The following is a 25,204-nucleotide window of genomic DNA, read 5'->3' on the forward strand; positions in this document are numbered from 1 at the left end:
CATTAGGTGCATATATGTTAGCCAGAATTAGTTCTTGCCCTTGTATTTCAGCCAGAATGATAAATTTTCAGAATTATCCTTAATTTGTTTAATTAATTTAAATTGCAGGTGCTTGCTAATCAGTGTATCTACTAGATTTATGCATTTCTTCAAATATCACATCATGTTGTTGTTATTTAAGACTGAACATAACCTTGATGGGATTCCCCAGCCCCCCCATATATTAAAATTAAAATATCAACTCCCTTCAAAGTTTTTTTTATATATATAAAAGTAAATATGTCCAAGTAGGGTCCCAGCCGGTGACCTATATTAGCGTCAGTCCACGAGAAAGCAGAGAAAAAAAAGTTTACAGGATTCTGAATCTCACCTCTCTCTAATGAAGCTTTTTCTTACACTCCTTGAACCTCTCACGCTTCATCTGTGTGACTTTGGAGTAATCCAGGAAAAGCATTATGTTATTGCTTTGCCAGTTCAGCTTGCCCTTGCTTCTATCCGCCCGCAACACCAGGTTCCTTAAGCTCTTAAGAATCTCGGCAGAATGGTCCTGGGTCTGCCTCCTCTCTGGGCATGCTAGTCGGTGGTTCTGTACGCACGCTTAATCTCAATTTCTCCCTCAATCTCCAGCAACTCCCTGCGAATTTCCTTCAGACTTTCTAGCTCAGCCAAGCTTTTCTAGTGCTAGTGCACTAGTGCTGCAAATATTTTACCAATATCGGCCACCTTGGTCCTTTACAGCGGCGTCTTCACCATGGAGCATATGCTGCTTAATATCTCCAAGGGCCGCGTTTTTGATTTCAACATTTTGTTCAGTATCTTCAAAAGGATAAATACAGCAGTACACTATACGGAGCGAAACTGAAGCCATTTACGGTGGCCTGAGAAATCAGCTGTTCTTACCATATTTGATGTGTAGCCTACTGTATGAGGGAGTGAGCTTCCTACAGTTACATTTATCGTATCATGTTGACCAGGTCGGAGACAGGTCTGCCCCCAACTTTTGCTTTCTTTTTGTCTTTCAGGGCGTTCTGATGGCATGAGTGGCTCTTTGTGATTTCTCCGCTCTTGTATGCATGCTCTGCAGTTGAGCACCATTTACAGTTTTTTTCGATTGCTAAACGACAGTGGGCACAACTAGAGTCACATGTGCAAAACTCTAACTACAGTCTGCACAGCAGCAGTTCATATGGACCAAACTCTAATTCGTTTTTCATTGCTTGAACACAGTTTTCAAAACTCTACACACTTATCCCATGACTTTAACCACAACGTGCACAACACTGTAGATTTACAGCACTTTGTTCAAATGCTAACACACTGCTGTCAAAACTGTTAACCACACATTCAAAACAATAGATTTCAGTCTGGTGCCTATCAAACACTGCTGATTGCAATTTTAGCTGAAAGCCTAAGTAGGTGTCTTATTTTAGACTAGTTAGTGAACATATACGGTATTTATACAGAAAAAGCTCAGAAAGCCTTTTTTTGTATACAAACACCAAATAAGAATGAAACAATTATACACTATACAGTTTGAGAGAAACAGGTAAAAGAGCAAAGATACCAACATGTCCAGGTAAGATGTCTGAGGTTATGTACACAGCTATAACAAAAAGTGAAAAACACTATATCTTTACAGTGGTAAAACTGTGTTCTTACTGTTTTTCAGAAAGTAATGGCGGTGAAAGCAATAGAAACACCACATTCATTTTTATTTAGAGATGATGCAGACATCCAATGTGATGAAGAAAACTTGCCACATGATGCTGGAGCGAGGCAGGATTAGTCACAATATTCTTTGGTACTGTTACGTATGTACCTTTAGTTTTTTTCCCCAGTAATTCCATAAATTACTAGAGACAAAATACTTTATTGAAGAAACCTGCTGATTTTCATTCCTTCTTTTTTACCTTATGTAAAAATTGGTATGCTATACAATCTATATTTTTTCCTTAAATAAACTATTGAGTAGTGTCAAGTCACTCAAATTGTTCAAACTGTTAAGATGAAAAAGTTAGTAATTTCTGTATTGGTGTTTGATGCTAGTGTTTTTACCCTCAGTGTGTTTGGCTGCACTGAGCCTGTTTTGCAGGTGATGTGAACTGTTTAGCTCAGGTGACTGTTGGTAGTGCAGACTGTAGTTTGAGTTTTGCACACGTGACTCCAGTTGTGCCCACTGTTGTTTAGCAATCGGAAAAAAACTGTAGTTCACTTGCTGACTGAGTCCAAGCCACAAACTGACGAGCACGGCTTCTGCACTTCTCCACACCCTGGTGTCCTTCGTGCAGTTTTGCTAGCACATCGTTCCGCATCGCAGTAGTATGCCGTCTTTTACTGTGACAGTGAAAACACACCGGGCACTTATTTCTCCGTGCCGGTCACAAAGCGATCCTTCTCCTATAGGCTCTCTCTCTCTCCTCTAGCCTATATGTGGCTGTGTGTGTGTGTGTGTGTGTGTGTGTGTGTGTGTGTGTGTGTGTGTGTGTGTGTGTGTGTGTGTGTGTGTGTGTGTGTGTGTGTGTGTGTGCGTGCGTGCGTGCGTGCGTGCGTGTGTTTGTTGACTGACCAGAGCCTTCTCCTCTAGTTTTTTCAGGTCCTTTAGCAGGTGTTCAACTCTGGCCACACAATCCCCGGTATCTGGTAGGCTGGTTAGACTGTCCATCAAACTGTCTAGAGACACTTTCATCTGGAGAACCAAAGAGGGGACAGACAGAATATAAAAGACTGCGAAAATCATTATGTTACCCACTTATCCACGCTGGAATAATATTTATTTTCTCATATCTATTCAAATGATCATATCATATGATCAATGGTAGACATAATGCAAACTCCGAGAACATTTTTGAACATGAGGTGTCTGGAAGGACGGTAAACAGAGTCATTGCAAGTAGTTTTTGAAGCTGTATGAAGAAGAGACAAAGACGAGATCCAAAGGTTGCAGGCCAGGCAGACAGAGAGACAGACAGACAGAGCTACAGATATACCTCTCTGAAGTCCTGTTCAAAGTGGCGTAGCTGCAGACACTGCTCCAGTTTCAGATGGTGTTTACACCAGAACTGTTCAAAGGCGTTCTCTGTCTCATCCAGCTGGGCTAGGAGCCTGAAACACACAACAGGAACTTCATTACAAACATACTGAGTCACTATGGGACAACATTGCCATAATATAGACTGAGATGCATTATATAATATAGAAGAAAAGCTTTGTCACCTTTCCACAGTTGTTTGGTTCTCCATCTCGTCTGGGTTGAGTTTGTGGTTCTCTGACTTGGCTGCCTGCTCCTTGATACAATCTAACAAGGTGGTGCCCTGCTTCAAAGCTAGCTTCAGTTCATCCTGGTTTAAAGACATATAAGCATTGGAAATAACATAAATATCACCTTTAAAACAGCAGACAAATGTGTGTGTTCAAGGTCCTAACAAATTGTTGTGCATAAGGGTAACTACCGTTTTTAATCAACCTGGACCCAATTTTTCTGTTTTTGTGTCTAAGTGACTGATGGGAACAACAATCTTTGAAATTGGTCCAGTATTAAGCAAGCTTGCTGCAGTCGGCAGCAGCAAAACAAGTTACAATGTAAGTTAATAGGGCACTTGTCCAGCTTCACCTTTACCTTAATATTCTAAGTGTCTGACAACATTATGGAAAGGATGAGATGCAAAACGAGCACTTTTGTGAAGGTAGATACAAGCTGGACAATTGCCCTATTAACTCACACTTGCTTAATAATGGACCAATGTCAAAGATTGTTGTCCCCATCCGTCATTTAGACACAAAAACATAGGAAAATAGGGTCCAGGTTGAAAAAAAATGGTAGTTGCCCTTTAAGGTATATTTTAAACAGATAAAAAAAAAATGTGTGATTGATTGGCAATAAATTACAATTAACTATAGACAATCATGCTATTTATTGCGATTAAATATTTTAATCGACTGACAGCCCTAGTTGTCATGCATGCATATACTGCCTGTGTTAGCATGTGTTGGTGTATTAAATCTACTAAATCACCTTGAGGTTGTTGTGTTTGTCAGTGTGTGCTATGAGCAGGTCTTTGGTGCACTGGACATCATTAGGCAGCTCTGTCTCTGCCAGGTCTGTCCCAAACTTCTGTAACATCTGTGCTGTGGTTTTCACTGTCATGGCAAAGTTCTCTACAGCCTAGAGAAAAAGATCCACAAGTGACTCTGCATCATCCTAGAATGCAACTTCATTTTGGAAATTGTCATGTCACTAGTATTAAAATTATGGTATACAGTATTTAGTAATGTATGACTCACAGTTCGGTGGTGTATCCACTGACTGTGACAGTACTCCAGGCTTCCTCCTAGCTCCCGGGTTAACTGGCTTTTATCTACATAGCCATGCAGGTCTGACAGAGAGTTCAGCATCACAATCTGCAAACACATTCAATACATCACTTTAAGTGCTTGATCATGACCTACATCATGTAACAGTGAGACTATGGTAGCCATAATGAGTTAAGTAGCAAACTAGTCTAAATTAAAAAGAAAGGTCTTGTCAGTGTCTCTTTAAGGGTCTCGGCCTGTGATAATGTCTGTTGTCTGTTGCTCAAGAGGAAGCAACCTAAAGTTGCCCGGACTGGCCATTGAGTGCACCCAGAAAATTCCAGGTGGACTGGCCAGCTGATTGGCTCATAGTATCAGACCAGTGTTAACCCTTAGAGACCAGCCAGACCGTCGCAATCTCGGACAATACCACTGTTGTTATCAGGCTGTATTTGAACTGGAGTAAAGAAATTGGTATCATATGAAACAAGATGACATAAGGCATCCATTGATACCAACCGTGAAAATGGTTTCTTTGGGTCTCTCCGTTATGCTAATCCTATCCAGTTTGAGACAAAAATCATGCAGTTTTTCTTATGCATTACAAATATACAAATATTATTTTCGCTATTCTAAATATTTAGTTATTCTAAAAATTGTGTATTTTAATATTTTTGCATACAGGCAGTGGTTAAATTGGGCCAGAGCTCTCCGGGGCTCAGCCCCGGCACATAAGCCTGCTTGTTTGTGTCCGGATGTGCCTGCTTGTAGTCAGTTGCCTACTGGAAACATTATGGAATTGTTTCATGAAATTTGATGAAAGTGATGTTTTTGAAAACATGATAATTCTGACAATAAATGAAAGAATTTTTAAATGGCATGTCTATTTTGTCTTGGCGGAGGTGAGATGAAAACAATGGGAACACGGCCGTATTCTTGTTCAGCTGCTTAATCTCGTTGTAAGTTGACCATCGAGCACCGCTCGCGCATGCGCATCTAGGTAGGCTTAAGGCCATTTTACAGTTGTTGAGTTCTGTGTCGGGGTTGAACATATTTCTTTGCAACGTGGTGCATTTCACCGCCAGGACGCTAGAGGGTGTGTGGTTTCCGGAGGGTCAATCATGAAACTCTTTTTGATAGTTTGTTTTGTTTCCACTTTTTTCATTTCCGGAAATGGCGAGCGAAAGAGAGAGAGTGTTGTTGGAGCTGGAGATGATCGACATTGAACAACAAATGATTTTATTGCAAATGTTAAATCGCAGAAGGAAAATAAGACGTCGGCAAGTTGGTATGTACGACCAGTGAACGAAGAGAGGCCAACAATGGGCGAATTTGTTACGGTTGTTCAACCGCTGAGGAACTTGGATGAAGAAATGCACTTCAAGTATTTTCGGATGTCGAAAGGACGATTTGACCATCTTGCTCGTCGTTTAAAACCTTTAATACACCATTAGAGCACACACCGTATGCCTATTGACGTCGCTCAGAGACTGGCCGTGACTTTGAAGATTTTATCTTCCGGTGCAAGCCAACAGATCACAGGGTTTGGCTACAAAATGGCAGCAAGCACAGTGTCCTCCATAGTATCGGAGGTCTGCAAAGCGCTGTGGACTGCACTGCAGCCCGAATATTTGCCCTGCCTTTCAACCAACCAGTGGGAAGCCATGGCTTCAGATTTTTGGCGACTTTGGAACTTCCTGAACTGCGTTGGAAGCCTCAACGGGAAACACGTTAACGTCAAGGCACCACCACATGTGACTATTTTAGTTACAAAGGGGCTCACTCCATTGTTCTAATGGCAACATGTGATGCCAGGTATCGGTTTACAATGGTGGACGTGGGAGGATATGGACGGCAGAGCGATGGTGGCGTTTTCAAAGAGAGTGCATTTGGGTCGATGCTGCTGGACCACCAGTTGAATCTACCCCAACCAGCTCAACTTCCTGGGACCGGAGTCCAAATCCCCCATGTTATCGTTGCTGATGCTGCCTTCCCCCTACACTGCAATCTCATGTGTCCTTTTCCAGGTATGTAAATACAATTAATTAAAGCATAGTACATTGTGGCTTCATAACATGTTTGTTATACCTTATGATTGATTGATCCCTCTCTGTTATTGGATATTTTTTGTAAATTGCATTGTTATACTGCATACTTAACAGTATTCTTTTTTGGTTATATATTTCTTACTGTACATTCTGTTTTTTACTCATTGTTCTTTATATGTTAAGTCAGTGTTGTACTTTGAGAGCAAAAGATTACCAGAGTCAAATTCCTTGTTTGTTAACGCAAACCTGGCCAATAAAGCTGATTCTGATTGTGGTACATTGATTAATACTCTGTTTTCCTAACAGGAGTGAACATGACCAGGGAAAAACAAATCTACAACTACCGCCACTCCAGAGCAAGGCGGGTGATTGCAAATACCTTTGGCATCATGGCTGTGTGGTACTGCACAACTACCTCACCTACACAGACGAAGCGAGCACCCCAGGGAGCCAATACGTACCCCCACATTTTGCAGACTGTGACTCTGATGGAACGGTGCAGCCTGGAGAGTGGCGCAGAATGGTGGCAGATGACACAAACTTTGCCTCTGTAGATCCAACACGGATGTCCAGGGCCCGTTCCACCCGAGCTGCCATAGCTGTTCGGAATGACCTGAAGGCCTTTTTTCAGTCTCCACATGGAACTGTGCCATGGCAGGATGATGTAGTGTGCCGTGGCACACTTGGTCAATGAGTGATATATATACACACTCCACCTCTGGCTCTACATGCCACTGTACTCTGCTGTACTGCTCTGTGTATATATGTTATATTTTGTTTATATTCTAATTCTTAATTATAACCTTCTTACATTTAGAGAATGTGTGACATGTACATACAACACCAGGTTCTTAAGTTACTCATGTAAAAAACGTACTTGGCAATGAAGCTTTTTCTGATTATGATACCATGATGTAACCATGAATGTTGAATTGTAAATAAACAAACTTATTTCAAAACAAACTTGGATTTATTAAATGTAAAAATAAGTAAAGTGCCAAAAACAAACGGCAACGGTTTAAGTAAAAGAAATCTTTAACATATGAAAATTTTAACTATTTACAAAAGTATCAGTAGAAGTGGGCAAATGTTCAGTCAAGCGGCTGTCTGCTGTCATACAGCATCTTGTGCACATTGAACATGACATCAGACCTCCAGCCCTCTAGCACCCTCCGTAGCAGATCAGCAACTGTCTGGCCAAATCTGCTGCACTCATTGCCGGTGTCCTGCACCAGCTTCTCTTGGAGGTCCATCCGGCGTTCATCTAGCTGCGCCATCTGCTTTACCAGCCAGTCATCCGGGTTCCTCTTCCGTTTCAACCCCACTCGGGACACAGGTGACTCTGGCAGCATTGAAAGTGGGGACCCACACACAGCAGGCACAGGTGGTGTTTGGGTGGACAATGGCTGGTGGCTGGGGGGGCACTGAGGATGGCTCAGTAGGTGAAGTGGATGGCACAGAGTTGGAATCTGAGGATGTTGTTGAGGTCTGTTCCTGTGAAAGACAAAGAGAGAGTTGGTTGGTCTTTGTCTGTGCAAGTACATTTGTGGTCTATGCAGTGTGATTTGCGACTAGAAGTCTGTTATAAGATATGGAATTAGCAGCGCTATGAAAACAGCATATCACAACAACATTTACAGACTGTACTATGTACCATGGTGACACGTATATGGACAACCTGATAGCATTGTTAGCTAGCTTAGTAGCCCACATAAACAGAGGTAAACAAGGAACTTAGCGCTATAAAAACAGTATTATCAAACCAACATTTTCAGCATGCTATGTTATGTTACATTTTGTTTGCACAGACGTTACAGACTATGTAACATGGCAACATGTATTTGGACAACCTGATAGCATTGTTAGCTAGCTAGCTTAGTAGCCCACACAAAACAGAGGTAAACAATGAACTTATATTTACCTTAGATTCGAAATTCGACTCCGTGTCCCGGTGCTTGACATGGGGTGCCAGCCTGGAGTGCCAGCCAGGACAGAAAATGGTATAAAGCAGGCACCTTTTTGACACTTGGGTCACGCTTCTTGGTGCAAGCTTTTTGCGGAGACGAACAAATTTGTCCCGCAGGCTTTTCCACCACTTCATGCACTCCGTGATGTCCAGTCCAACATTTTGGGAAATTTCCCTCCATGAATTATTTGCCATCTGGCAATCTTTGTAGTGCACCGAAGACGAGTTATAAAGATGGTCGTACTTTCTTACTTCTTCTATAAGACGCTCCTCAACTTGATCCATCGTTGTTTTTACGAAACAAACAACTCCGGGCAAAACAATGGCGTTATAGAGGGACGGGAAAACCAGAAAAGCTACACGCCGGAAACGATGTATTAACTGACCAATCACAGTCCTTGCGGTCTGCGTCGACTTGACGTGTAGTTACATTTTTCGAGAGGTGCGCATCAGGCTACGGCGTAGGGTCCGCCGTAGACGCAGACGGGTCTGCAGGGGTCTGCGGGGCTACGCCATTGATTTTACGCACGACTATAAAATGGCCTTTAGGCTATATTTTTTGATGAATGTCAAGTTCACAGGGGGCTTTACTTTACTTCTGCCCAAATTTGAAAAAGGCCTTGGCCATCAACATGGTTAAATGGAATCAACTCAAATGAGTTCTTCTTTAATCTTCCTTCTTTGCTTTATTTAGACAGTTTTCCATGTTCAATTAGGCAAATAATCAGAAGTTTTTTATTTGGTTAGGTTGAAAACCTTTACAAGAAAAGAGAAAACAAAACACAAAATACAGCAATTACTTAAAACTGCCTACTATCAAATATACAAACAAATATAAAGTTCTCCTTAACCTTACATTAACTTCAATAAGCAACATTACTTCAAAAAACATTATCAAGTCATTACCATGGTATTACTCCCATGCTACCACTATCACACTGTTACATGAACTAACATTGACAATTGACTACATTAACTTTAGCAATTTCACCATCAACATTTGCATTTAACATTAAACTTTTGACAAATATCAACATCAAACCATTATCTCACCAGTAGCATACCTGGAAATGCCCAGCAAGTAAAGTCCTTCCCCACTTCATCTATTTTCAACAGCAGCTCACAACATGTGCTTCACAGCCTCTCACTGCATGTACTTGAAAATAACTCTGCACTTCCTGATTTCTGGCATGAGGACTGGAAAGTCTCAACTTCCTTTTTCAAAATAAAAGTCTCTTTTTCTCAAACCAAAAGTCTCTCCATTTGTGATCTAACAGCACACCTCCCACTTGAGCTCCTGGTTCCAGAACCGAAGGAGGTCACGTCAAGTTTCTTTGGATCGTGCCGGATCTTATCTTCATTGCTCCTCCACTGTAATCAACACAACAAGACGCCTAACGTCTCTGTGTAGGATTGTTGCAGGGATTTTGTTGGAAAGCTTCTTCGTTTCTGGCGTACTCCTGCTATGTTCTTCATGGGACGGCTTCTTGATCATGACCGGATAGCTGGGAAACGTCGTGACTCTTGACGTCTCGCACAACTCCTTTCTCGTCAGGACACACACTGATCACTCTGCCTAGTTTGAACTGACCTCTTAAGGCATTCTGATCCGCAAGCCAAACAACGTCTCCTACTGCAACATTCCTCTCCTTTGTGTGCCATTTGCTTCTGACGAAGAGGTTCGGGCCTGCCAATTGACACCACTTCTTCCAGAATTTATTCACCTCTGACTGGATCACTCTCAGCCTTTTGTATGGGTAACCCTCAAACTGGAAGTCTCCTGAGTCTTCCCTCAACCTCGCTCGCCCCAGCAGGAGAGAGTTTGGAGTGATATACTCCACACAATCCTCCTGGATTTGTGCTCTCGCATCTACAGGCCTCTCGTTGGCCAGATTGGCTGCCATATATACAAAAGTCTGGAATTCTCCCCATGTGAAGACTCCATTGCCACGTACATTCTGGAGGGCTCTCTTTACAGTTCGCACTGCTGCCTCAGCTGCTCCATTTCTATGGGGCGAGTCAGCTGGATGGATCTTTCAGGACCACTTTGTGCCATGCTTGGCCGCCTTTTCCTCCACCCCTGATCTTTCCAGGTGCTCCAGGAACCGATACAGGTCTTCAAGGGCAGGTTTGCCCCCGACAAAGTTGGTGCCTGGGTCAGACCATAACTTGCTGGGGGTTCCCCTCAGCGACGTAAATCTCTGATAGGCCAGCAGAAATCCTTCTGCAGACATATCACTGACAATATCAGCATGAATGGCTCTGGATGCCATGCAACTGAACACGATACCTCACACTTTCAGCCTCGCTCTCTTCTTTACCTCATCTTTCACTTCATATGGCCCAAATAGGTCCCCGGCAGTGAACTGATATGGAGCTGCTGGTGCGGTCCGCTCAGGCGGCAGGTCGCTCATTATTTGCTGGCATCTCTCTCCTCTCGCTTTCCTGCAGATGACACAACTGTCCACTACTTTTTTGGCTATCCTTCTTCCCTTAACCACCCAGGCTTTTCTCCTCATCCTCAACAGTGTTCCTGCTATACTCTCATGATTGACATTGTGTGCCTCTCGCGCAAGCAGTGTAGAAATCCATGCTTCTTGAGGGAGAATGGGCACAAACGATTTGTCTTCTCTGAATGCCTGGATTCTGCCGCCGCAGAGAAGGAGTCCATCTTTGTGCTTAACCACCACTAGCCAGTTGAGCATAGTATCAGGGAATGTTATGCCTTCTTGAGATGCCAAGGAGAGAGTTCTGAAGGCATAGTTGGAGTTTTCAACATCGAGAACAAGAACTTCTTCTTTTGAGGGGGATGCCTTCCACTTTGATCTCTTTTGGGTCTGATATTTCAGGCCTAGCCAGCTGTCAGCAGCCTGTCGTACCCAAGCAACAACATTCACCAGCCTGGACAAGCAGCTAAATCTCTTCACTTCCAAAAGATTTTTGACAGCTGAACTGGAAAGTGTTTTCCTCATTGCGGCTTCAACCTGCTTCAGTTTTGGTGTGCTCCTGGGAGGTGACCCCGCGGCATCTCTTCACTTGACCTCTTGTTACTACTGCTGAAAAGGCCTTCCTATGTAGCTTACTAATGCTGTCCCTGGCGTCAGTTACCACTTCCCTAGCTGACTTTATTGGCCATTCTTCTAATGGCCTCCTCAAAAACTCTGGTCCACTTTGCCATGTCTCTTGCAAATCCTTCAGAGCAGCTCCCCTAGTAATGATGTCTGCTATATTGAGGTTCCCTGGGATCCACCACCAGTCCTCAACTGACACAGACTTCTGGATTTCTCCTATCCTGTTGGCAAAGAATGTTTGGTAGCCATAGCTGTCTCGCCGAATGGCTCCCAATACTGTCTGGCTGTCCACTAGGTGAAACCAGTGCTCTATCTCCATTCAGCCATGCCTCTCCACGTACTTTTTCAATCCGGCTGCAAACACAGTGCCACAGACTTCAGCTTTCACAGCACTGCCCTTCTAGTCCAGTGGCGTCAGCTTGGCCTTGGATTCCAGCAACCTGATGTCTATACCTTCATCCGTCTCCCATCTAAGGTATAGAACCGCTCCGTAGGACTTGTCACTGCCGTCGGAGAAGGTAATGGCCCAGCCTAGTGGAGTAAGGCTTCTATGAAACTTTACTTGTCCCAGCTGTGCATACTCCTCAAACAGCTTGGTGGCCTCCTCCCTGAGGCCCTCAGAAAGTGGCTTGTCCCAGGTGTTTTGGGCCAGATTTCCACTTCCTGTTTCCTGGAACGCTTTCCTAATGAGGATGGCACCTTTCTGCTTTAGTGGTGTGACCAGTCCGATTGGGTCATAGAGCCCGGCAACCTGACTCAGCAGTAGTCTTCTAGTGAGAGGATCAGGTGTTTTTGATCTCACCTCCTCCATCAGCAGGTCTTGGCCCGTTCTCATCTTCCCTCTTCTTCTGGAGAAGTTGACTGATGACATTATGTAGAGTTTGTTTTCCTCTGCTAGATACCCGATGCCTAATGCCTTATTGTCCTCATCTTTCATCTGATTTGGCAGGACAAGCATTTTGTTCGTCTCAGAGAGCGTCCTCACCGTGAGGTCTGTTACTCCACTTTCTTGCCTACTACTTTGCGCAGACTGGACCCATGGCTTCAGAGAAAATCTACCTGCTTGCAGAATCTCTTCAATCTCCTTGGTCACTTTGCTAAGTCTGTTTGCATCATTGTGGGATGTGAGGACATCATCCACGTAGCTGTCCTCCTTTGCGGTGAGTTGCGGCTGTATGCCTAGTTTCAGCGATGGTGTCTTGAATGTGGAGTGTCTTCGTCATGAAGGGGATCTCAGCAGGGACCTCCTCATATTTGATGGCAGCTGTTCTCATAGAACGGGCAAAGTGCGTGTTCGACTCATGTGCTGCCACGTTTACTTGCTCAAACAGATCAGGGTGTGCGCCACCCACCATCTTTCCAAGAGGACTCTTCCCCAAGACAAGATCTCCCACAACCTTCACCCTTTGTGGGGCAAGTCTCCCTTCTCTGTGACTTATGAACAACTCAATATTCTCAGGTCTCCTTAGCTCCTCAAGTTCAACTTCAGGGAAGAATCTCCTCAGCTCTTCAGGCCTAACAACTTGGTGAACTTTGGCGATCTCCTTCAGCCCATAACAGAGTAGTTCATGGGCCCTCTCAGTTCCCTTGGAGGTTTTGATTCGAACTCTGAGGAGGTATCTCCTTGTGGCTACTTTGGTAACCGTTCCACCAACTCCATGCACAACAAGTGTGATCTTCTCGCTCCTAAGATTTAACCTTTTGGCTGCTTTATGAGTTATATAATTGGTATCTGAAGCCAGATCCACCAGGGCTCCGATTTTTTGACCTGCATTAGCGGTCACTTCCATCAACATCATAATGACGGGGAGTTCTCTCAATCCACCTTCTTTGAGGAGGCTCACCTGGCACTTGGCTGGACAGCTGACCTTTGACGCCTTATTGGTGAAGGCTTTTCTGCATCTCTCAGCTAACTCTGGTGTAAGTTCACCCAGGAATTTCTTCTGTTCCTCAGTTAAGCCCTTTTTGTCTCTGTCATCTGTCTGATGTCTCTCAAGTTCACGCCTCTTGTTGTTTCCTCGTGGACAGAGAAAGAAGTGGTGATCTGAGGAGCCTCTCTTCCTGCAGTCTGCATTCCTGCACAGATAAGTGTCTCTGCAGCCGTCATGATACTTGTGGCATCCCAAACACTCCCTGCATGCACCAGTCCTTTTCACAGCAGCTTCCTTTCCTGATAGCTTCAGACCCTTGAACTTCTTGCAGAAGAAAATCCTGTCCTTATGTTTCTCATCTACACAGATAATGCACCCTTTCTCAGAATCCTCTTTCTTCATGGCTTTAGTCAAGGCATATTTCTTGTTGAACTTCCTTTCTGCTTGGTCTGGCTTCTCTGGCTTGTCTGTGATTCGTAGTTGCTCTAGCCTCTCGAAGATCTCCTCCTGCTTCTTCAGAAAAGCTAGGAGCATGTCAATGTGGTTGTCTGGAGTAACACCGTTGCTAGGATCCACCATGAACATCAGCCAGTCCTTCTTCACAAACTCCGGAAGCTTGCTCTCTAAAAACTTCACCACCAGTGGGTTTTTGATGGCGCCAGTACTTCCTGGATCTGTGAGATTAGCGAGCGCTTTCTCTATGGTCTGGATAAGGTCTACTACTTTTCTTGGCTGATTTCCTTTAACAGGCGGAATCTTCTCAAGCTCTTCAACAATCTCTAGAGCAATGGCAGATATTACCATACCTATTAGCTAGCACTCTGAAAACATCGTCCGCTGTGCTATAGTTTGACAGGCGAAGATCTTTCACAATTTTTTCTTCCACTATGCCGTTGGTTTTCAACTGTCAAGTTCACAGGGGGCTTTACTTTACTTCTGCCCAAACTTGAAAAAGGCCTTGGCCATCAACAGGGTTAAATGGAATCAACTCAAATGATTTCTTCTTTAATCTTCCTTCTTTGATTTATTTAGACAGTTTTCCATGTTCAATTAGGCAAATAATCAGAAGTTTTTCATTTGGTTAGGTTGAAAACCTTTACAAGAAAAGAGAAAACAAAAACACAAAATACAGCAATTACTTAAAACTGCCTACTATCAAATATACAAACAAATACAAAGTTCTCCTTAACCTTACATTAACTTAAGTAAGCAAAATTACTTCAAAAAACATTATCAAGTCATTACCATGGTATTACTCCCATGCTACCACCAGTGTTCGAACTACACCGTGGCCTTCGGGGGAGCCCACTTTTTTTTCCACGGGGGGGGGGTCGTGCGCTTGTGACTTACAATGACTAATTACAAAGGTACATAACAGCTACAAGTGTATGCACTACAGGATTTACGCTATCATACTTTATCGACAGGAGTAGATAGGTCAAACAGCAAACAGCCAGCCACACATAGTCTATAAACAAAGCAAAGCGTCTTTGAGATTTTACATGAACAACGGTTAAAGTTACTCAGGCTACCGAAGAATACCATCATTCCTCCGTTCAACGGGAGAGAGGAGCAAGAGTTAACATGTACTACAGGAGTTGAATTTGCACCGCAGCGCCGCCACACCTTGATGCTCATAACAAGAATAGCATGTATAGTTATTTTTATTGAAGTGAATTAGGTTTAAATCGCCATCATGCATGAATGAATGATATTTTTGCAGTTTTACACATAATAATCCACGATGATCACAAAACTGAAACTGCACGTCAAAATGACACAATTTTTAGAGACCCCCCAAAATTTCACAAATCACGTTTTCAGGGGAGCCCATGTCTTATTAAGGGGAGCCAAGCTCCCCCTAGCTCCCCCGTAGTTTGCACCCTGGCTACCACTATCACACCGTTAAATGAACTAACATGAGTGCAAGGCATTTAGAAATTGACTACATTAACTTTAGCAATTTCACCATCAACATTTGCATTTAACATTAAACTTTTGACAAATATCAACATCAAACCATTATCTCACCAGTAGCATCCCTGGAAATGCCCAGCAAGTAAAGTCCTTCCCCACTTCATCTATTTTCAACAGCAGCTCACAACATGTGCTTCACAGCCTCTCACTGCATGTGCTTGAAAATAACTCTGCACCTGATTTCTGGCATGAGGACTGGAAAGTCTCAACTTCCTTTTTCAAAATAAAAGTCTTTTTCTCAAAACAAAAGTCTCTCCATTTGCGATCTAACAGCACAATGAATGTTCCTTGGGAGATCCTTAGTTGCGCGGGATGTGGAAGCGCGCGAAAGTTTGAGAAGACCTTCTACTGCCTTGAAAAAAAAATCTCACGAGCTGCGGGCCGCTGCTGCAGCAGATAGACTTTGTCAAGTTCATCTGAGAGCGCAACGTTGGTCGTACAAAAATTGCCATGGCCTTGAATGACAAGGTAAGGAAAATAAGACACAGGGCCCTATTTTAACGATCTGAAACGCAAGTATGAAACACAAAATGCAAGTAGCTTTGTGGGCGGATCTCGGGCGCTGTTGCTATTATACCGGCGGGATAAATGACTCTTGCGCCCGACGCAAATCTAAAATGGGTTGGTCTGAAGTAGCTAGGTGTGGTTTGGGTGTAACGGGCAATAAACCAATAAGAGCGTCATCTCACATTTCCTTTAAGAGCAGGCGCGCTTGTTCCATGGCGGATTGCTATTATGACGGCGGATTTGCCTGGCGCACGCCAGCGGGAGCTGTCCGGGATGCGGCAAAGTAATAAATGCCCGTCTTGACCGGGTGGCGATGTTGCTGTGGCCTCTCGGGCGCATCTCCTCAAGTCTGGAGAGGATTGCTGCAGCCATGGAGCGTGGGCCTCCAACCGCACCACCTGCAACTGTTGTGCCCCTTCCTCTTCCCCCCACTCCATCTCCGTCCACCCGCTCCATCAGGAGCACATCGCGCATTACTCCCGGACCAGATCCCGCCGTAGTTCAACATCACATCTCCTTAAGTCCTCTAATATTTCCTCATTTATCTCATCAACACATCCATGATTCATGGAAATGTTGTGTAAATCACAACAAGCCACAAAGAATGCTGGGACTTTTTGAGGACTGTACTGTAAAGGGCCTCCTGACCGATCCAAACACCTGAAGCGCATTTTCAGTAATATTTTCCTTTGTAATTATGTATGGTTTGCAAAAATGGGAACGCATCCGTTTAGATGAGAGAAGTGTATGCGCGACGCGTTGTGCACACGCTACATTATGGCCAAGCATGCGCCCCTAAAATAGCACCTGAATAACGCGCCACTGACTTTAGTCTAGCACCACTGACTTTAGACCAGGTTTTTCCTGGTCAGTGGTGGAATGGTTTTCTGAAACTGCAAAATAGCACTAAGTAACGTTTGCGCCGGAACACGCCTCCTCTTCGCTGAACCGCCCCCGGGAGCGCAAATACATTCCCTATTTTACCGACGTGCGTCTGTGGAGGGAAAAGTCCGCCGTGCGTCGGGTGCAAAATAGGAATGATACATCCGGTGTAAAAAGGCAATTGCGCTGAGTGCAAGATAGGGCCCTAAATCTCAATTAAATAACCAAGACTAGGTTGATCGTGTAATTTTCTCAGGAGATGTTTTGAGCTCTTTACTTCAGACACCGGATTATCAGCAAACAGCCATGAGAACTGCTAGCTGGCTACTCAAAATAAACTATCAATCTATTCAGTCAGCCAGTAATCAAACTACATACTTGGTTGCCAAGCTGGCAGCTTTGAAGAGTTTATGTTGAGTCCTGGTTAGACTATGTATGTGTTTGATTGCCTTTGTGTGTGTGTGTGTGTGTGTGTGTGTGTGTGTGTGTGTGTGTGTGTGTGTGTGTGTGTGTGTGTGTGTTTCGTAGTAGTAGTAAAGAGAGAGAATGGGAGAAGGAAGTTTGTGTGAGGTGGACCTGGTCACCACAGACCCAAATCTTCTCAGCTGTTGCTACTGTCATATGCTGCACTGTCTCTTTATGTGGCACATTGGCCCTCATTTATCAACCTAATGTAGAAACCAGCACAGATATGAGCGCAGAAATCATCTTACGACAGGCTTCACATGTGATTCATAAAACGTTCGTATCACACCAATCAGAGCGTAAGAATATTGATAAATGGAAACAATCGTAATTTAAATTTCACGCCCCAATATATTCTCGGTTTTCAGGCCTCGCCCCTACAATTTACAACATGGTAAGACATAATCCGGCTAAGAAGCAGGACTTTCCACAGGTGGAGATTGAAACCCTGATATCTCAGGTTCATTTGCACTAACGTATGTACTATTAGGCAATCTGAAAAAGAGATCACTGATGTGTGACGCCCAGCAATGTGTAGTCACATTATTTGGTTTAATTATGTATATTTTGAATAGTTGGCATATGTATATTGCTTTATAAGGGCCTCATTTCTTTCATTTGGTGTAAATTCATTTTGTAAGCTGTATTTCAAATTTCCACCACAAGGGGGCTTTGCCTCCCAGTGAGACGGCATATTGTGGCTGTAGCCGACTCTTGTCTTTAGTTTGGCAGAAGCGAGAGAAGGAAACACAACCTCATAATTGTCCTGTTCTTTTTCAGGTTAGTTGCGAGCAAAAACACACTTATGTGGTCAAAATAATGTCAGTACAATGTATGAATGCTTTTCCGTGTTTTATACTGGATGAAGATTGTAGTTAGTAGTTATTTAGAGGAACACAGAGTAACGTGGTCGGAATGCTTCAGCTAAAGCAGAGTAAGCTAGCTTCACTTACAGAACGTGTGTGCCAAGTCGGGTAAATTGTCCTATTTTGAGGCTCCTATGTGATTTTATTTTGTAAAACCCTGTCATGTTAAATGCTGTTTAAGCAAGTGTTTGTTTGAAATACTATTATTATGTACAGAGTTAACTTTTGCTTGTGTAATGTCTTCCGCCAGCTGTACTCTTTTGTTAATAGAATTAACAGCATTCTGCTAATATGTTAGCATTCAGCCTGTGCGTTTGGAATCTTATTTGTAACGAGTGACACTGGAGTTATTGGTTATTAGTACAGTTATTAAAGCTGTAAGCAGTAGACCAAAGAAGTTTGGGAAAAGCTGTATTTTACTTTCATTTGGATATGAAGACAAACAGAACATATGGATTCTGAAAATGATGTTTATTTGAGAAACTGAATTCAAGTTATGTGGTGATTATGGTAACTTGATGTTCTTATGAGAAGGAATGTGAAATTGAGAACATATTTAAAGTACATATTTATGTATAAAATAAAGCCTGGCAGAAGCGAGAGAAGGAAACCCAACCTGTTGCCAGTCTCATCATTTTCCTGTTCTTTTTCAGAACAATATTTTAACCTGCAGTCAACAGTGTTGCCGTGGTAAATCAGACTCCAGCTGAAGTTTATTTAATTTATACATCCTTGACGTATGCTATAGTCTTAATAGTAATATATAGACTTACATTGCAATCTCTTAGGCCTACATGGTGTACCTATATTTAAATAAACACACAGTAGCGGAGTTTATGCAGTGTCTTTTATTTTACTCATGTTTTTTTCATCGTTCACTTGTGGCCATTAACGACACTTTAAAAGAGAAACGAAAACCTGAAGAATGAATAAAAATAAAATGTTGTGCATCGTCATGTTTCCTGTATTGAGTATCATTGCCAAACATAACGCTATACCTTTTAAAAGCGAGGAATAATATCCTGTCTCATTCTTATAGCCCCCAATTGGGGCTGTGCTGGACACTGCTCTCTGGGCATCGGGTAATCTGGGAAGGGTTACCAGTTTGATCTCTAATTAACCACCCTTGCTTGCATAAAACAAACAATTGTTTTCTAAAGAGTGCAGTTCATAGAGTTAATATGATTGGTACTGAAGCATGCTTACCGGTACCTTCATTTTAAAGTCATCCTTATGTAGCTTGATCCCAATGTCTGCTATAGCCCTCTGGAAGAACCTGGACGGCCTCAGCACCAACACCAGCTGCAGGTTTCCTGGAAACGCTCCCTAGATAAAATGTGAATTTACAATACATCTCTAAGCTGTCCCATCATTTCATGGACCTTTTTCACAGCAGACATTTTGACTTGTTATAGTAGGAAAAGCACAGCTGAAATTGATAACCTTAACGATGGCTCAATTCCTTCAAGTGTCCCAGGAAGCTATTTCAGTGAGTTAGCATGCACAATACCAGGGCCTCTCCTAAGTGGAATGCAGCCATCATTAATTGTTTTGAATACACCAGTGCTTTTCCTGGCTACACCAAACAGCAAGAAAGTGCTATATAACTATTTTGGAGAACTTACAGCGATCCTGGATAGAGAGGCCTTCACTGAGCTCCATTTGTCCTTCCGCCGGTCAATAATGATAATGAAGCCAATACTGGCAGCATCCAGGCTGGAGACAGGGGGTAAGAAGACTTGTAACTGGATTTCTGCTTTGTGTGTGTCTGTGTAAGCGGTGACAATCAAATTCTGTAAAAACTATTTTACTTTGCTTGATCCTGAACATGCAGAGCTCAGTTGAAGAGCAAAAGGTCTTGCACATCTTAAGAAATACACCAGTTCACCACTATGTAGTAATTTCCAGAAACATTATAAGCTTTTTAATCTTTCAGTTTTCTGTTAAAATGTCAAGTATTCCTAAATTATTGTGCCTAATCTAAGTACCACACAAACATTTAAGGGTCTACTACACATTGTACAGAGAGTACGAAAAAAGGGGCGATTAATAGGGGCCCAGCTGCCCGTATCAGGTTAAACTGGCCATGCCACTGGAGTACAACAAATCCGGATCTTTTATGGCTTAATTTCTGTTAAAAACTGTAATAAGATGACAACAAATTACCTGATCAGTGTAAGTGAACTAGAAATCATCTCACTGCAGCTACCTGTCATGTTCAGAGTAAAGTACATCAAAACCTCTCAGACAATTGTCTGGACTTAAATGGAGGTTTTGCACAAGGTCTTCTATTGGTGTTCAATGAGCAAAGTGAGGCCTTCTATTGGCTAATGGATTGAATTGGAAATTGAAGACTAAGAGTCTGATTATTTGAGGGTAACCTTAATGAAAATGAAGTTTTTTGTGTATGAGAGAGTGTGTACCTGGGTATGCTGGTCAAGTAAGTAACAACATTGAGGAAGTCTTCCTCGGGCACGTCGCTAAAGCCTGAGTACTCTGGGAAGATGATGATAGGGGCGCCATCTTTGCCTCGCCCTCCTGCAACATAAAAACACCACACACATTTACTATTCTTCCTTCTAGCATAGACTTTAGGTCTTACACTTTCTAACATAACATACAGTATAATGTATATTCGGTATCAGCTTCTTCAGTTCTTCATTGAAGCTATATAATATGTTTACACTAGATGTCTTATCATACATCATTGTACACACATTTACCACAAATTCAGTTTGATTCTAATATATGGTATTGTTTAAAACTAACATTTTAAATAAATCTTTGCAGGGTTTAAACAAAATACCCCGCAAAATACTATAATAGTACAAAAAGTTTGTACTGCTTGTACTGCCAGTGGGACAGTGGGTTAGAGGAGAGTTCCTGGAATTTGGAGAACTGTATCCCAGAAAGTCAACAAATTTGTCCATTTATAACAAAAAGTCAGAGAATATCTGTGAAATTTATGTCGCATAATGTATCACCTTTTCTGTCTTCATTGTATTATTTTCTTTTCAGCCCACTTGTAAGTAAACCAAACTGTTAATCTCTTTAAAAACAATGTTTAAAGCTAGTAAGAATGAACAATTTAATTCATAGAAGCTAAATAATGTAGTCATGGAAAATCCTGAAAAACTTTTAAGACACAAATGTAGCCAACTCTTCTGCACGTTTTACACATTTAATTTTTTGTGCTCTGTGACTTGCATGTACAATCTCATCAGTCATCTTCAACCTCACTCCAAAGAGGTTATAATAATAAGAGCAACACAACCGCCACAAGAGGGCGCACTTACAGTGCGTCTGCAATTTTGGACTGAATGCTCCCCTATGTCACTATGTCAATACAATACATCCATGGTCAAAATGCATTGTCAATTTGCGTCCACTCAAAGTGCTGTTTTTGACACTGACAGGCTCATATTGTTATTAGGTGTCTTACAACATTATTGAAAGGATCTCTCTCAGAGATAGACCTTTTTGTTTAAGAGGAAAATCTTTGTTTAACCAGAAACAGCTCTGAGATCGCTTAGAATAATAATCTGAGCCTGTCAGTGGCATTTGCCCAACTTACATTCACTGTCATAAAAAGAGGTCAATTTTTGTTCCCTAAGGTACAAACATAGCAAATGTTCCCTATAAAGAAAAAAATTTACCCCAAAGGTACAATTATGCACTTTGAAGGTACAGTACGGCGGGAATTTGTGGATGCTCATCACAGCAAATGAGTGGAAATGAATGTTATCTCTCAATAAACACAAGTTCATCTATAATAAATTCAAACTCAATAACTCTCAATAATTGTCAAACTAAATAAATATATAAAACAATGAAACTAACAAATAACTGTTGATGCTTTCAGTTATGTTCTGTTGAAAGGATCTAGCTACAGGATTATGGTCGACTCGGCGGAAGCATAAATACTCCAGCGCAGGAGGATACATGAATGAATCGGCAGCGATCCAAGTGTCAGTCACTGTCAGTGTTATTCAGTTGGGAGGATGGTGCTTGGCCATTTATCAACGGAGGATTTAATCACGGACTTGTTTTGGAATAGAGCTCTAGTTTGACAGGGCTGCTAGCCACCAAGGACCAGCAGCGTCCAGTTTGGCAGATGATAATACATAAGTCAAGGGGTTGTTGTCGGTGACAATGGTGAACTCCGCTCCAGATAATTTGTCAGTTATTGCCCACTTAAGGGCAAGAAACTCTAGCTTATGTGTGGGGTATCTCCTCTCACAGTTTGACAACCCCCTACTGGCGTAGGCAATAACTTTCATCTGTCCATTTTGCTGTTGATACAGAGCCGCCCCAAAGCCATGAAGACTAGCATCGGTATGGAGAACATATGGCAGTCGAGGATTGGCAAAGCCCAAAATTGGAGCAGTTGTTAACTTTCCAATGAGGGTCCTGAATGCTTGTTCACACTTAGCTGTCAACTTTTCAGCAAAGGGTGACTTGAGGTCGACATTGGAAAAGGACTTGGTTTTGCACTTCTGCCTTGCTGGAATGTAGCCAGCAGTGAGATCGTTGAGGGGCTTTGCAATTTTTGAAAAGTCCTTGATGAATCTCCTATAGTATCCTGTAAATCCAAGAAAAGACTTGAGCTCTTTAATATTGTTTGGTCTGGGCCAAGTCGTGAGTGCAGAAATCTTTTCAGGGTCAGTTTCTACTCCATTCTCCGAGACAACATGTCCCAAGTATTTTACCGACTTCTTAAAAAAATGACACTTCTCAGGCCCAAACTCCTTCAGTCTGTTGAAAACTTGCATAAGTCTCTCCTCGTGCTGTTCAAGGGTTTTTGAGAACACAATAAGATCATCAAGAAAAAGAAGAACTTCTTTTTGGTTCAAGGAGCCCATGCATTTTTCCATAACTCTTTGGAATGTGCTTGGAGCCTTGGTTACTCCTTATGGCATCCTATTGAATTCCCAAAATCCCATGGGAGTGACGAAGGCTGTTTTAGGCTTGTCTTCCTCTGCCATTTCCAACTGATAAAAGCCTGACTTTAAGTCCATCACAGAGAACCATCTTGATCCTGTCAGAGCTGCAAAAGTCTCCTCAATATTTGGCAGAGCATATGCGTCTTTGATGTCCGTCCGGGGCTTGACATGACTTAACTGCAAAAAGTCAACCCACTTGGTAAATATGAATGAGATGGGAAATCTACCAAAAGGGGAGTGCCAGGAAGGCTATTGATGTTCCTCGTATAGCCGTCTACTTCCATGTTATGGCCTGCTGGAATGACTATTGATTTCTTGTGAAGAAGTTGACTTTATTCACTCTGTTTTTGTTTTGTGTTTTATTCTCATACAGGCTGCGCAGATGTTGGATGAGAACAGCATACGCACAGTTTTCAAAGACAGGCCCATCAATCTCCTCACTGAACCCTTCATGCAAAACGTCCAGAGCATTAGTGCCAATGAGAACAGAGACATGAACAGAGGCACTTGAATCAGGAAAGACAAGGACTAGTGTGCTAACCGTCTTGGGGTTACCTGTGAAAGTCTCTGGGAAGAGTATATCAATCTCAATATAGCCAATATAAGGCACAGGCTGGCCTGCTGCTCCCTCTACTTCAATTAAGTTATCTAAAGGACAGATTGGATGAGAAGCTATGTGGGAGTCATGAAACGACTTGGAGATCGTGGTCACTTGTGAGCCTGAATCAATGAGGCACTCATGTTGAATTCCTCTGATGGTGACGTTAACTAAGGATCTTGATCCAACTGATCCATTCATGAGATCATCTCTAGTGGGTCTAATGGAGAAACACTTGGCTTTTTGGTTTTTCCATTTGTTTTTAGGAATAATGTCTCGGTCATTGGCTCCAAGAAGTCCCTCTACTGGAGCCCTGCCCAGTTTAAACGAGAGTCCTGCTTTTCTTTCCACTCGTCCTGCTTTGCTTTCCACTCGTCCGGCTTTAAAGGGGTGATAGAATGATTATATAGGGTATTTCACACTGTTCCTTATGGTCTCCTAATGGGGTATGTAACATTGGTTGGGCTGAAAATGGCCTGGTTGATATTTTATTGGCCCTTATGCATCCCTGTGTTTTGGCCCTATTTGTAACAAGAGCTTTTCTTCCAAATATGGTATGTTCATGAATATTTAGATGAGCTTTGCGCTGATTGGTTGAGCGAATCACCATACACACACATTAGAGACGCACGCTTATTGGTTGAGCGAATCCCCAATACACACACATTACAGACGCGACAGAATCTCATATTCCAGACACTGCAATGTTTCGTTACCAAATTCACTTCTGAGATTTTTTTTATGCGAGAAATCAACTATAAAGCTCAAATATGGGCCGTTTTACGAAAATTGATGGTTAATTGCAAATTTGGTAAGACGTGTCGGACTTTAGGAGCTTCACACAGTCTGACGAGAAAGCGGCAGCTTGCTGGGCTCCATACCCAGCGCAAAGTCACCCTTTGTGGATTATTGCACTACGAGGCTCTGCGGCCGGCTGCTGGCATAACTATAATATATTTACAATTTGAATTTTGTCACGGCACTGATATCACAGCTACCCCAAGGTCTTACAAAGCTAATGTTGTGTCCGATTTTAATTTAAGGTATTTTTATGAACTCAGGGTCTTGTTAGGAGGAGCAGCTAGCTAACTAGCTATATGTCCCATTCAATACAATGGGGAAATATCGCAGCTAGCTAGCTACACTTTCGGCATAACTATAGTATATTTACAGTTTGAATTTCATCACGGCATGTATATTACAGGTTCCCCAAGGTCTTACAAAGCTTAGCTAACACTTGTCCAATTTCGGATTTCAATTGAATGCATTTTTGTGAATGTCAGAGTTAGGAGGAGGCTAGCTAGCTCTCATTGATGGACTCCAGCTCACCGCGGCTCTATCAATGAGACTCGTGGACAAGAGGCGTTTATTTCCCCGATTGTTTGTTTGTTTGTTTAAATAACTCAACACACATATCCATTATAAGATTAACTGGAACCTGCGGGCTGTGGTAAGAGATTGCGGGCGTAACAAGCTCGCTGACCGCGCTCTCAGTCATTCACCGGCCGGCCGGTAGCAGGAAGAGGGGAAGGAGAACAGCGAGCTGTAGGCCCTGGAGCTCTGTCAGGGCAGCGGTGTGTGGTAGTCCAGTCACCCAGAAAAGGGTAAGTTTGCCCGGGTATTGAGCACCGGGCCGTCGGCCGAGCTCAATTGTCTGTGACGGAGGACAGACAGGGCCGCGATGTAGCAACCCAGGCAGCACCAGCCGCTGAACTCCGAC

The 25,204-nt window shown here is 42.7% G+C and overlaps 1 protein-coding gene across 1 annotated transcript in view; it reads right to left on the reverse strand.

Annotated features, from left to right (window-relative positions):
- The window catches only part of mcf2l2 (MCF.2 cell line derived transforming sequence-like 2), a 210,835-nt gene that overhangs the window by 171,392 nt on the left and 14,239 nt on the right, over positions 1 to 25,204 (reverse strand). The window contains exons 2-9 of the mRNA XM_028587646.1: positions 20,367 to 20,481; positions 19,569 to 19,659; positions 19,156 to 19,269; positions 4,282 to 4,398; positions 4,013 to 4,162; positions 3,214 to 3,338; positions 2,988 to 3,102; positions 2,567 to 2,686 (exon numbers count right to left, since the gene is read on the reverse strand). Of these exons, the coding sequence (XP_028443447.1) occupies positions 2,567 to 2,686; positions 2,988 to 3,102; positions 3,214 to 3,338; positions 4,013 to 4,162; positions 4,282 to 4,398; positions 19,156 to 19,269; positions 19,569 to 19,659; positions 20,367 to 20,481 (947 nt within the window). The remainder of the gene's footprint in view (positions 1 to 2,566; positions 2,687 to 2,987; positions 3,103 to 3,213; positions 3,339 to 4,012; positions 4,163 to 4,281; positions 4,399 to 19,155; positions 19,270 to 19,568; positions 19,660 to 20,366; positions 20,482 to 25,204) is intronic.

This window comes from Perca flavescens, chromosome 9 (assembly GCF_004354835.1).
Source record: "Perca flavescens isolate YP-PL-M2 chromosome 9, PFLA_1.0, whole genome shotgun sequence".
NCBI classification, from domain to species: domain Eukaryota; kingdom Metazoa; phylum Chordata; class Actinopteri; order Perciformes; family Percidae; genus Perca; species Perca flavescens.